Source organism: Leptidea sinapis, chromosome 21 (genome assembly GCF_905404315.1).
Source record: "Leptidea sinapis chromosome 21, ilLepSina1.1, whole genome shotgun sequence".
NCBI classification, from domain to species: domain Eukaryota; kingdom Metazoa; phylum Arthropoda; class Insecta; order Lepidoptera; family Pieridae; genus Leptidea; species Leptidea sinapis.
The window spans coordinates 8,851,781-8,866,672 of NC_066285.1; the positions used below are offsets into that span (position 1 = coordinate 8,851,781).

The 14,892-nt window shown below is 34.5% G+C and overlaps 1 protein-coding gene across 1 annotated transcript; it reads left to right on the plus strand.

Moving 5' to 3' along the window:
- Positions 1–404: 404 nt before the first annotated feature.
- LOC126970646 (proton-coupled amino acid transporter-like protein pathetic) lies at positions 405–13,368 on the plus strand. The gene is made up of 8 exons (XM_050816726.1): positions 405–702; positions 813–963; positions 1,193–1,314; positions 2,373–2,457; positions 5,446–5,690; positions 8,300–8,512; positions 9,883–10,052; positions 12,716–13,368. Exons 1-8 carry the CDS (start codon positions 635–637, stop codon positions 12,964–12,966), a joined length of 1,305 nt encoding a protein of 434 aa, XP_050672683.1. The 5' UTR covers positions 405–634; the 3' UTR covers positions 12,967–13,368.
- Positions 13,369–14,892: the final 1,524 nt, after the last annotated feature.

Genomic DNA, 14,892 nt, shown 5'->3' on the forward strand with positions numbered 1-14,892 from the left:
CCAATACCCCTTAAGCGACCATGAAAAACAAGGATCTATTATTCAACAAAACATCAGACGACCTGTATAGCCGAGTGGTTAGCGATCCTACCTACTAAGCTAGAGGTCCCGGGTTCGAATCCCGGTAGGTACAAGCATTTATATGATGAATATGGATGTTTGTTTCCGAGTCATGGATTTTTAAATGTATTTATGTAAGTTTATATGTATGTTTATATGAATTTATGTATGTTTAAGTAAGTATATTGTATTAAATATATCATTGTCTTGCAACCCATAACACAGGCTATATATGCTTACCTTGGGGCAAGATAATTTGTGTAAAAAGTGTGTGTCAATATTATCAGCTACATAAATCTCTCATTAATCACTTTCCTGAAGTGATTTTGTTTTCTCAGTTTATTATTCATTGCAACTCATGTGGTACTAACTGATCTTGAATTATCTTGTCGTTATCAAATTATCATTAAGATTATAACCATAAAACACTTATGTTTATTCAGAGCCTTGCGCTGAAAACCTTGTGTGAGATTTAGACAATGTAATGCTATTTAGTTCATATATTTTTGAATAGTTCGCAAGCATTTATGATTTTATTGAGTTTTTCGTGTTGTGTGAAAAATATAATTTTAAAATGGATGTGTGTAAAAACGAAGAGGATTATAATCCGTATGAGCATCGACAGGTTAAGAAACCAAATTCGTAAGTACCTACTCTATTATAAGACTGTTGCGTCGACATTTTTTTAGATAAGATCTATTCCAATAATTAACTAATTGTCTGTTTGGTAATGGTGTTTATTTTAATCATAGAGATATTCGATCGCTGGCAAATCTGTTGAAAGCGTCATTAGGATCTGGAATCTTGGCGATGCCTTTAGCGTTTTCAAACGCGGGATGGGGATTTGGCATAATTGGTACAATTATTGTAGCATTTATATGTGGTCATTGCGTTCATATATTTGTAAGTATTTACTACTTAAATCTTTTTACTATATTTAGAAACAAAGGCTTTAATAAAGAGATATACTTACACATAGACTTCTATGACTATATTAAAACAATATAGCATCTGCTTTGCATTATTTTTCGAATTTTCGTTTCTCTTCTCTCTACAGTACAATAGCAATTAAGTTTCTACAACGTATGTATATATATATATGTATAGATTTTTTTTATTATTATATACATAGGTAAAAGTATCAAGGGGTTGCTGCAAAGTTATGAAGAGGCCCTTACTTAATTATGCTGAGACGTGTGAAGCAGCCTTTACTATTGGACCAAAGAGGTTAAGGCCACTTGCTACTAGTGCAAGGTAATGATAGGGCAAACAAATATATTGATTATGTAATGTTAAATTGTAATCGTGGCCCAAGCTCTCTTGCAACACGCCCAGGATGGAAGCATTGCCAGCGGAACCTATCGGTCGTATGATCCTATCGACCAGGAAAAACGTTAAGGCGAAGGGTAGACAGAAAACACGCAATCAAGGTGTTTTTAGACAAGTTTTGTGGTGAAAACATAGCATTTGGAGCTATGCACACTACTTTATCCTGTTACACATACCCTTAAGTCTTACTTGTAGGATGCTAATGCTTGCTGTTGGTTAAAGTTAACACTCCAGAACTATTATGAACTACCAGTTTTCTTTGCAGTTAAACAAGTTTTTTCTCGGCATGATGCATTTGTTTAGTATACTACTCTCATAAAAGTTGTTTCTATAGCTTTTACTTTTTTGTGTAGGTACATTTATTCAGATTAGTAATCAATAATGAGGATTGTAAGCAAATAAACTGTTTGCGCCTGTTAAAATGTTACATTTTCGACGCAAGAATTTTTAAAATATTGGCTTTCTTATATAAGAGCCGTGAACTCATATCGCTCAAGGTCGCCGGCATTTAGTGTCGCCTTAATATTCAAATTCAAATATATTTATTCAAAATAGGATGTGACATCACTTATTACTTAAAAATTACAACCCATTCCAAAAAGAAGACCTGAGAAGAACGGGCGCAACAAACTCAGCGGGCTTTTTTTATAAATAAATATGGTATATACAATTAAAATAAAAAATCTTTTAAAACTCGCTTTCGAATTCAAAGTTTTCAGTTTGTTCTATTTTTCTACTATTTTTAGATGGTCACTTTAAAGGCCTATAACAAAAGGAACCGTGTTGTCTACAGCTGCTGTCAACAGGTCGACTTGGTACCTACTGTGAAAATCAGTGTTGGAAATCAATTCCAAAAATGCTGAGTAGGTGTCCTTTTCATGAAGTCGTATTTTTTATTTGTTAATTTTACTACATATATATATGTTTTTTGTTGTCATGAATAAATGCATTCTTTACTTTATTTCATCATGATATTTTTTCAGGATATTCGCCGAAGTTGCACAATTATTGACATATCTTGGAGTATGTTGTATATTTACTGTACTTATTGCAGATTCTGTTAAACAGGTCAGTATCGAGTGAACATCTATTATATAAAATTCTCGTGTCCGGTGTTTGTTGCCAAACTCCTCCGAAACGGCTCAACGATTTGTATGAAATTTTGTGTGCATATCGGGTAGGTCTGAGAATCGGCCAACGTCTATTTTTCACACCTTTAAATGATAAGGGTGACCCACCCCTATTATTATTCTGTTCCATCCACAGATCCGCAATAGGGTTGTAAGGTACTCGTATAAGCAATAGAATACAACAATTATTGTAGTACGATAAATTTTTTGTACGATATATTTGGTAGGTCTGAGAATTGCCGTCATCTATTTTTTTATTCCTTTTTTTTTACTTTATATGGCAATACAAACTTTGCTGGGTCAGATAGTATTAAAATAAATTCTTAAAGTATTATAATGTGTTTCAGCGTCGATTAATTCCACTATTTAGATTATTATAAAAATCATCATTAAATTACAAAGATTATTAATCTATCTTTAAATTTTTAAGAAGACTAAGTCGGCGAATGGTCAGCCACTTATTAATACAAAATACACGACTTGTATACTCAATGTACGAGTCTGTCAGCGCGGTAGTGTTAAGGCTGGGGACCGAGTCAATGGCCTTGAGGAATCGAGCGGAGCTAGGTTACCTCATTTGCACAAGATCGCAATAGTTTTAATTCAGAATTAGAAGCATTTTTTATTTATTACAAACATAATACAAATTTCTTTACAAAACTATGTCATGTTAAATAATATTGGTATAACTTAATAAATTTTCGTACAATTTTTATCTATGTACGTTGAATGATTAGCATTGCTCCAACTGCAAAATTTAGGGGTAGTTTGGGGATTTCTTTTTGCACTGTCTATAAAAAATAGAAATGTAAGGAAAAATTTTTTTTTTATAAAAATATAGCGATTTCTTGTGATAGCAGCCTTAATAACTTTACCGTAATTACCACAACGTTACCAAAATGCAGGCAACATTGAAGTGACCTTGAGATTTACCAAAACAAACCGCACCGTTCTCATTCAATACTCACAAAATAAAGTGTACAGTGCGCATAAAAAAGTTTCGCTGCCAAAATAATGGTGTATTATGAAGAGAGGAATGAAGAAAATAAGATCAAAAGGGGTTTTTTATAACAAATTTTAATACCATCTACTGAAATTGCAAACAAGCTAACATCTAAATAATTACTGTAAAATTAAATAGAAAAACGTAACGAAACTTTAAAAGAAACAAAATTTTAGGTTCTAAGAATAAATTACGCATAATGACACGAGAACTAATATTCAAACAGTAATCGGACAGAAAATCATCGGGCAGGTCCTTAACTCGTCAACGGTTGCAGCGGAAGTGTCGACGCTTTTTTTTGGAAAGGAGGAAAAAACATTTACGTATTGAAGACCCCGATATGGTGCCCATATGTCGGACTCGGGTGTTAACACCCCCTACCGACTAAAAACCCACCTTTTTCAGGCTTTTGTGGAGGTCGCAAAGACTACGCAACAACACTCGCGGGGCGTCTCCTAAGGAGACTAGAACCTCGGACCACCTTGTGTGTCGAAGGCAGGGAAACATCGTCTTTTATAGACATCCTCACCCTGTCCACCTGTCACTGTCAAAAACGAATTTAAAGCGTTTCTCAGTTTATAATGAAAGTAAAAACCCGGAAATGTCTGAATTATGATCGTAAATTACTACTTTAGTTTCAATCATGTTATTTTTTAATCATTTATAAAAGCAAAATTATTTTATTTCAGTTCGAGCAAAAATATTATAATATTAATTTTAAATGATCCTTTATTACACAAAACGTATTTTTGCCATATATTTTATTCTACTGTTTGCTAGCTAAGACTCCATTTAGGCTGAATTTAAAAGTCAAAGAATTAAAATTTAACGCCTTGTTCTTTATTTACAGCAAAATGTTGTGAACCAACATTGCTTGCTAACCTATTTTTAAAACAGGCAATTTTACTTAGTGAATATATGCCATTTAAACTGAGTTGAGTTTGTGTTGGTGAAATCCAAATTTAATCTCAAATCTAATCGCGTTCCGTTTGGTGAAATCAGCTCTAAGGGAATCGCTCAGTGAACGTAGTTGTATTTCGTAATATTAACCTCATTTGATGAAGTTAAGTGGCCTTAAAGTTGCTATTATTTAGGCTTAGATAACTTATTTAGATTTTTTTTAACTTAGATTTATTATTAACGTTTTAGTGTCAGTTAATAATAATATATAATCAACCTGAATGAAAACTCAAAAGAAAAGCCGTACACGGAAAACAATTCTGTGATCCAGGTAGACGACAATTTTCATATAGATGTTCATAAAAAGAAAACTACTGGGCCAAACTATGTAATACTTTTATGGGACCAAATGTTTCGCATAAACCAAAAGAAAAATTACAAAAATCGGATCATAAATCTCAGAGTAATCAGTGTACATACATAAAAAAATACCGATCGAATTGATAACCTCCTCCTTTTTGAAGTCAGTTAAAGAGGTCCAGAATAGGTTATGACTCAACCAAAATTAATAAACATGCAAACAGGGATACAAGGATCATTTTCTGTCTGTCTGTTCGCGATTCTCAAAAACTACTGCACCGATTTTCCTGTTGTTTTCACCAATGGATAGCGTGATTCTCGAGGAAGGGTTTTAGTATATAATTTGTTTATTTTTTGTATACATTAACGATAATTGTTGGAATGGGTTCCGGTCCTCGACACTAACCTATGCGAAATATAGCGGCACTAGGCCGCTACTTCACGCCGGTATTCTGTGCGAGTGTGGTAAGAAACCCGGACGAGTCTGGCCCGATTGTGCTGACGTCATAAGACGGTAGGGTGACTCTCCCTCTTTCAATAAGCCTGTAGTCGCCTCTTACGACACCCTTGGGCCTGGGACTACCCTTATTTTTTACGCCCCGGGGAAGCACAGGGCAAAGTTGTAAATAAATTATAAATTAATTGTTTTAATTTAATTTTCAGCTTTTCGACCGCTATGTGACGTCATTCATTTTACCAATTGAATATTATTGCCTTATCATATTGGTACCTCTTTGCTTCATGTGTCAAATAAGATATCTTAAATGGCTGGCCCCGTTCTCTTTGATTGCAAACGTTTTACTTGTGGCAACGTTTCTTATATGTATTTATTACATATTCAAAGACGAGATAACTATAAGCGACAAGAAAATAATTGGATCACCGGCAAGGCTCCCGGCATTTCTATCGTAAGTTGTATTTTAATTTATAATGTAGACGCTATCTTTGTTTACTTAAGCTTCCTCCATTTTCTGTGCCGAAATGCACATAGATGCATTTATGTGACGTGATTGGGGTTCGATAGAAAAGATGATGTAAATACTACGTAATAAGAGGCGCTTCTGCCAAAGTAAAAATTGAAATTTAGTTTAGGATGAAACGTGCAGTCATTTGATATATTTTGAAATAGTACTAATAACAGTATGGCGATTAGCGACGAAGTATAATCCGGCTAAGTTTGAAAGCGAACAGTTGCTTTAAACGTAGTGGATATCGGCTGTCTCAGTATTTTACAAAATTGTAGCCGTCATCTGTCAATCTAACACTGCACGTTTCATACAATCGAGCGAATCGCTTTCTTCTAGTCTAGGCTGTTCATTAGGTTAGGTCACCACTTCCGCCCACCATATCATTTAAACCATGCCATCGATCAACGATCACCGAGTAACATTATAATTATTACATAACATAACGAGGATTAAGAGATCCAACTCGCCTTCTGATGCCATACTGTAGAACAGCGCTTCATCAAAATAACGCAAATGTTATGTGTATTAGGGTATTTAACCACCTTCCAAAGAATATTAGAGAGATGCCTAAAACATTAATGCATAAAAAATTAAAATTATGGCCAATAGATAAATGCTTTTATAGTTTAAAAGAATTCTTTAGCCAAAAATAATAGTATTCAAATGTAATTTTTGAGAGGTACCTACAAACTAATGTTTATTTTATATTATCTCATTGAATTAAAGCTATGTAATGTGTATTAAGAACGTATAAGTATAAATTAAATATGATATTCCAATATTGACAATCAAATATTTGTATGCCGATATATTGGCGAATTGTGCTGTACACCAATTAATTGTTAACAACTATGTTACCACGATTCATACAAATAAATCATTTAATTTCATTTCATTTCATTTCATTTCAATAATAAAACAAAACTTGGTAAATTATGAAGCTACATCAGATGGTAAAGGGGTTTTTACATGGCGAGGAGAACTGACAAGGAACTCCCAGCCCATCTTTTAAACTGAATAGTAACAACATTGCTTAGCTTACTAAATATAATAATACTACGTATGAAATTTATGATGCCATTCCAAGAAAAACAGTTGAGTCTACAAATTCCAGAGTTTTGGAATCTATTATTATTTTAACCGCTGTTTGATACTTTCATCATAAGCCCATATAATTGTATTTTCAAGCATTTTAGTGGTAGTTCTATTGACTAAATGGACTCATGACTATATCATTTGCCTTATTCGCTTAATATAGTACATATTTAGAAATACGGCTTTACTCACGTTTTATCGGTGTGGGTACCGACTAGTTTCGGACCATTCGGATCATCTCACAAGAGGAGGAGTCAAAACGCAGTGCCGATGAACACGTAGTGGACATTGTGAGTACTTTTTGTGCACCCATGTCACCATATGTCACCAATAATGACATAGTGTCGGTGATACCGTGCTCGTCATCACCGCCGGCGCACCCCGCGCCCTGTCCACCCGAGCACTACGAGCACAAGTCCGCAGTATGAGACGGGACGTTATCGCGAACCCACTACGCTCACCCTGATGAAGGACCTCCGAATAGTCCGAAACTAGTCGGTACCCACACCGATAAAACGATAAGCCGTATTAATAAATAAGTAAATAATGTCTCACGAAAGTCTTAATAATTTAATTTAGTACTTAATTGATCGAAACAAAGTACGCTCCAAACTTAAAATCTGCTTTTCACTGCACTTACATTTGCGAACGGTAATATCAATTCCCCGACGAAATTCACTTATGACATATTCGTACATCCCGGGATAAATGCTCTTAGTTGAGCATGTCAATATCTCGATATACGTACATCACGGGATAAATGCTCTTAGATGAGCATGTCGATATCTCGATATATGTGCATCACGGGATAAATGCTCTTAGTTGAGCATGTCGATATCTCGATATATGTACATCACGGGATAAATGCTCTTAGTTGAGCATGTCGATATGTCGATATATGTACTGATCTATACAATAATTTATTAAAAATGGCGTTGACATAAACATTATAAGGGATAATAATAATTTTCTTTTATTTCAGGCCAATTACGTCCAATAGTTTGCCTATTCTAATTAAAAGTAAACTGAAAAACTAGAAAACCATCACTGGGTCCAAAATATAAAATTCGTAATGTTTATTACAAGTCCAATTTATTTTTTGTTGTTCTCCATGTGAACACATATCCATCGTTTATATATAGGGCTCCTGATATCGTCAGTTATAGCCATGGGGATTTTATTATTTGAGCTGCGTAATGTCGTGATTCTCGTACTCACCTCACGTAGGGCCCCACCCTCAACTGACATGCCTGATGCGCTGCAGCATCTCGGAAGATTCATAAGGGCCCTGTATGTATAATTACACTGGACCCTTATCCTTCTAAATGCTTTGTGTGTAAATGTTACCCACCAGTAAGCTTTGAAGAGGGTAGTCTTTACATCCCTACTGTATTTAGCAAATCGTCGCGCAAACATGTTTCCTCTGAATAGTGAATTTCTTCTTAATGTTCCAGTACAGTAATATTTGCAATGGAAGGCATCGGAGTCGTGATGCCAGTAGAGAACTCAATGAAGAAACCACAGCATTTCCTGGGTTGTCCAGGAGTACTATTCATAGCCATGTCGTTTATTATGATGCTGTATACCATTCTAGGTGTTTTTGGCTACTTCAGATATGGTGACGAGTTAAAAGGATCTATAACCCTCAACTTACCTATGGATGACTGGTAAGGCAATATTTAGTTAATCTGAAAATAATTACCTATGAAGGTGATAAACTGTACAATGGACTATCTTCGGATATTAAAGTTGCAGGCACTTATAATTTATTTACGCTCCGTTTAGCTAAGTGTATTACAGATCACAATTCTCACTCACTCACTCTAGTGCATACACATAAAGTTAGTTTTATACCTATCTTTATCAAACGGACGAGTCATAAGATTATTATTTACAAATATTGTTCTCATATATATAAGTGACAGTTTATATGTTTGCACAGGGTGTCGGCTAGATTATGGGTACCACAACGGCGCCTATTTCTGCCGTGAAACAGTAATAAGTAAAACTTATTGTTTCGGTCTGATGGGCGCCGTAGCTAGTGAAATTACTGGGCAAATGAGACTTAACATCTTATGTCTCAAGGTGACGAGCGCAATTTTGTTGTGCCGCTTAGAGTTTTTGGGTTTTTCAAGAATCCTGAGCGGCACTGCATTGTAATTACCATCAGCTGAACGTCCTGCTCGTCTCGTACCTTATTAATATTCAAAATAGTCCGTTATAAATAAAATGTTTTAAGTCAGAATAAATGATCTTTAAACCTAGTGTTGAAACAAACAACAGCTCAAAGAAACTTGGGTATCTTGGAGGTCAACGAGATTCACAACAACATATTTATGGGATTAGTAGGACATACAACAATGTATAAGGGTACCCTTATGGTTAATAATCACCGCCCCCTATATTCTCTTGCATCATAATATGGATCAAATGAGTGCTACCGGCACTTTAGATGCATGGACATACTTTAAGTCATAATCATATATATCTTATACCATCTTGTATGTACTTGGAAACAGTAAATTCATTCCACAACTTTGAACGCCAAGGAATACCATACTGCGCCATTGCTTAACTTGTATCTAAATAGCTAAGATTAAATATTTTATTCTTTCAAGTAAACCTTTTTTTTCTGTAATAACTTTCTGTTAAGTCTTGGCTGTGGTGGACCCGTTATCGAGAATAAATGGTATGTTACAAATATTTATAATGTTCGAAAATGTTTTACTAGTGCAAGGTCCTTTGCACAGGACGCCGGCTAGATGGGTACCGCGCCTATTTCTGCCGTGAAGCAGTAATGTGTAAACATTATTGTGCTTCGGTCTGAAGGGCGCCGTAGCTAGTGAAGTAACTGGGCAAATGACATCATATGTCTCAAGGTGACGAGCGCAATTGTTGTGCCGCACAGAATTTTTGGGTTTTTCAAGAATCTGAGCGACTCTACATTGTAATGGGCAAGGCGTATCAATTACCATCAGCTGAACGTCCTGCTTGTCACGTCCCTTATTTTCATTAATAAAATGTTTAAATGTTTCAGGCCAGCAATCTGCGCTAAGGCTTCTATAGCAGTCTCCATATTTCTCACGTATCCTCTTCATTTCTTTGTCGTAATCGGTGTTCTCACAAGATTCTCCGAACCCTACATAAAGAAGGAATACAGAAACTGGGCACAAATACTTGGACGAACTGCTGTTGTTCTTTTTTGCGGTGAGTGTTTTATAAGTAAGAAAAAGTACGCCATTGTGATGTTCTTGAGATTATAATTTGTATAGTTATTTCATTTTAAGGGTTTTATCTAGTGTGTGTTTACTGGTTTTTTTTTAATATACTTACTTAGTTAATAATTATATTTAAACAAGAAAAATAATAGATTTATAAATATTGATAATATATTCTCACGGCTCACATAATATTAAATAGTAATTAGAATATATTTTTCTATAAGTGAATATTGTAATATTCTTCTGAGATATAAAGTTCTTAAATCATAAATCATTAAAGATTTAATGTGAGCTTTTAAGTATAATTTTGGTCAACACCTAAAGAAGAAAACCGCAAACATATTTAATCCGTATTTTACCGCAAATATATTGTTGATCAGTCACACACAAGCTGTTCCTTGATATTCAATTACTTTTAAAGCAAGAAACGTGACTTAAACTTAAACGTGCTGACTTAATCCTTGATAAGTCACAATTCTCTGAAACGATTTATAAAATAATGGATGATACGATGTTTATACTGCATGCCATTTATTATTTAAATCATTAAATGGCTCAGCTTTTTGTGTTCGTATTTATATTTATCTAGCTACCTAATTCATATAGTTTTCCATTTAAATTCAATACAAAACATGTTTCTTTTTTTAATTATACTGTAGATAGAAAGGTCATTTATTATAAAGGCGAAATTAGTAAGTTCCGTTTAATTTATAGGCAATCTTATGACTATCGTCTTACGGCCGTTTTCAATAACGCATCTAGTTACGGATACATTGCTGTCACCGTTTAATAACAAGATCTTATCTATCCATAGTTATGTCCAATATACATAGTTGTCGCGTAGCGCGCAAGCGTAAAAGGATAGATTTGTCTTACCTCTAGTAAGTAAAACTAATGACAGACAGGTTATTGAAAATGGCCCTTAGTCAGGCACATTGTTATTAGACGATGCCCTTTTTAGGGTTCCGTAGACAAATGACAAAAAATGGAACCCTTATATATTCGTCATGTCTGTCTGTCTGGCCCTCCGTATGTCACAGCCTCTTTTTTCCGGAACTTGAACTGTACTATTGAAACTTGGTAAGATGATGTATTCTCTGATTCGCATTAGGATTTTTACACACAAATAGAAAAAAGCAATAAATTTTGGGGGCTCCCCATACCTAAAACTTAAAAATACTTTTTCATCAAACCCATACGTGTGGGGTATTTATGGATAGGTCTTCAAAAATCATATGGAGGCTTCCAGTATCATTTTTTAAACTGAATAGTTTGCGCGAGAGATACTTCCAAAGTGGTAAAATGTGTATCCCCCCACCCTGTAACTTCTAAAATAAGAGAATGATAAAACTTAAAAAATATATGATGTACATTACCATGCATACTTCCACAGAAAATTGGTTTGAACGATATCTAGTAAGTACTTTTTTTTAATACGTCTTAAATCGTTTCAACGAATTTTGAGATTTTTTTTATAATATTACTTGCTGCTACGGAACCCTTCATGGGCGAGTCCGACTCTTACTTGGTGGCTTTTTTAACAGTAATTTTTATTGTAATCTATTTTATAAGCGCTTATATAACCTTTATATAGCTCTTAGACAGGTATTTGTTGGTATTAATCTTAATAATATTAGATGCACATTTAAATTGTAATGCAAGACACAAACTTAGCCGGGATATTATAAAATACTTATACGTTACCTAGTGCGTCCACTTAAAATGTTTATTGGATGACAGCCTTAAACCGATTTTCCAAGTTACGGAGAAAAGTGTTGAAAAGAATATTAAATGATAGTATTAATTGATTATCGCATATCATACATTTAAGTTAAATATTTTTTAAAAGCTTCAAACGCGTGCAATGCATAGCGGCTTGATTTGTCGTGGACCCAGTGCTCTGTGAATGGCTGGATCACTTGGCGTATTGGCATAGAGACGTCGCTTCATTGTGTGTCTTCTACCGCATTTATCACGGGGAGTGTTCAAAAGAACTGGGTCACCTGATTCCTGCCGCCGAATTCCACGTTCGCACCATACTCCGCAAATTAGGATATAATCCCTACCGTCTGGATGTGTGGCGGTCATCAGCAGTGCAGTTTTCAAGGAGCTTTCTTCCACGTACTACAAAGCTGTGGAATGAGCTTCATTTTGCGATGTTTCCGGGACAATAAATATAATATACCTTCAAAGAAAGCGCGTATATTTTCCTTAAAGACCGGTAACGCTCCTGTGATTCCTCTGGTGTCGCAAACGAATGTGGGCGGCGGTGATCACTCTACACCAGGTGACCCGTACGCTCATTTTTCATCCTTTTCCAAAAAAAATATTAATCAATTAAATTATTTATTTCATCTAAATATTTTTCGTTTCCAGAACATCAATATCAGTGGAAAAGAATTAAGTTAAAACAATACTCGGTTTTATCCTTTTAATGATTTTTCTTGATTTAAAAGTAATGGCAATGAGTTTCTTGCAACTTCTTCTCATTAGCTCAACCCTTTACGAAGTAGCAGTAGATTCAATAAGAAAAAACATTTTTTTTTGACATTCATAAGTGTCATTTCCTTAACCTACATGAATAAAGTGATTTTGATTTGATTTAATTTGAATGAATGAATTATTATAAGATTATCCTTTTTTTTTCAGGAGGCATAGGCGTTGCATTACCAATGTTAGAACATATTACCAATTTAGTTGGAGCGCTGTTCTACTCTATGCTGGGTCTTATTATACCGGGAGTGGTTCAGACAGTATTCCTATGGGAAGACCTGGGAAGATACAACTGGATCCTTTGGAAAAACTCATTAATTGTGCTATTTGGAGTGTTCTGTGCGATTTCTGGTTGTACTGTTACAGTTTTGGACATTATCGAGAGACTTCAATCTAGAACTGTGTAGTGTGCTCCCATTTTTATTAATGTATAGTTATAATATAGTTCTTTAATATAGAAGAAACTCATGAAATAATAAGATTTACTTTGAAATAAGCTATTAAGTTAATTAATTATTTACTTTAAATTGAAACGCTAAGATACTAATACTACAAATAATCAACTACCACAGTGTCTGAAGACGAAGGTTTTCAACCATTGTGTGTTGCCAGTGATGACGCAGACGTGGTCGCTAACTATGGGCCTGATGAGAAAGTCAATGGTCGCTCAGAGGGCAATGGAGAGGGCTATGCTCGGAGTTCCCCTGCGAGATTGAAACAGAAATGAGGAGATCCGTAGGCGAACCAATGTCACCGACATTTATTTATTTATTATTTATATATATTATAATTAAATACATTGTTTTACATACTTATATAAATTTACAGTCTCAATCTCAAAAACAGAAACAAAGAGGAACCTTTAAATTAAATTCCTCTGGATGGCTCACTAGGAAACCCTGTGCAGAGCCAACCAGTGATTACCGTCTGCTATGTAATTTTATATAATGTTAATAATTAATGAAATAGAACTAAGGCTGACATTTAAACAATATTTATCTAACTTTAAAACATAAGATAGGTATAATAAGAACTGTCTAAAATTAATAATAAATAAAATTAATAATAATAGATAAAGCAAATAGTTATATAGATGAAGCAAAGTTATAGACAAATATTCATAATTAAATACATAAAGTTATATTAATTTTGAGTTAATAATTTTCTCGGTTTCATCATAGCTTAACTGAAAAAGCCACTCTCGTACTGTAGATCTTACTTTGTAAGAAGAGAGGTCCGCAATTTTTATTTTATTATTTACTTGGTTATATATTGAAGCTCCTAGATAGTTAGCATGATTTCGACACATGACAAGATTGAACTTCGGAACACAGTAAATATTTTTGTATCTAAGAGAAGGTATAGCCAAATTTTCTTTAAGGCGACCGGGCTTTTTGTGCTGGTTGATTATTAAGCAGTGTAGAAATAATTGTGGAACGGTAAGGACTCTAGTTTCTTTGTAGAGCATATGAGAAGGGTACATGAAAGGTTTATATGCTATTATTTTTAGAAGCATGCGTTGGGCTCTTTCAAGACGTATTAAATGGGTTTTATTTCCTCCTCCCCAGGATATTACACAATACCTCAAAACAGAACCGACTAAGGCATTGTAATTTTTTATACAAAATTCTAGATCACCTAGATGTCTTATAGTTTTGAAAACCTTTCCAAGTTTTCGGATTCTCCCGGAAAGTGTTTTAATATGTTCATCCCATCTTAGATATTTGTCTATGACAACCCACAGATATTTAATTTGATGAACACCTTCGAGTTTTATACAACTGCATTGGTCTAAAGATGAGCAACAATGCACTTTAACTGAGAAGTTTTTATTTGGTTGTGATTTGACACTGGGAGAGAATGTTATAAATTTTGACTTTTTTTAATTCAAGGTAAGAAGGTTTTTCTCGAGCCATAGAGTGACATTTTTAAGCCCTAGTTCAGCGAGTTCCTGGACAGCATCCCAAGTTCTACCTGTGAAGAGCAGAACTGTATCATCGGCATATGATATTATTTTACAATTTGGAATATTCAGGGAGCAAAGGTCGTTAATATAAATTAGAAATAAGGTTGGACCTAAGATACTGCCTTGAGGTACGCCAAATTCTACTTGCTTCATGTTACTGTACATGCTATATATTTTAACAGTTTGCTTTCGATTTTTAAGATAGCTGTGAAAGAAAAGAAGTGCATTGTCTCCAATTCCTAGCCGTTCAAGTTTTGATAACAGTATTGGCACAGAAACAGTATCAAATGCGCGCGCCAAATCCAGGAATAATCCAGCACATTTATGTCCATTATCAGTATTTAAGACAATAAAGTCAGTTAGTGCA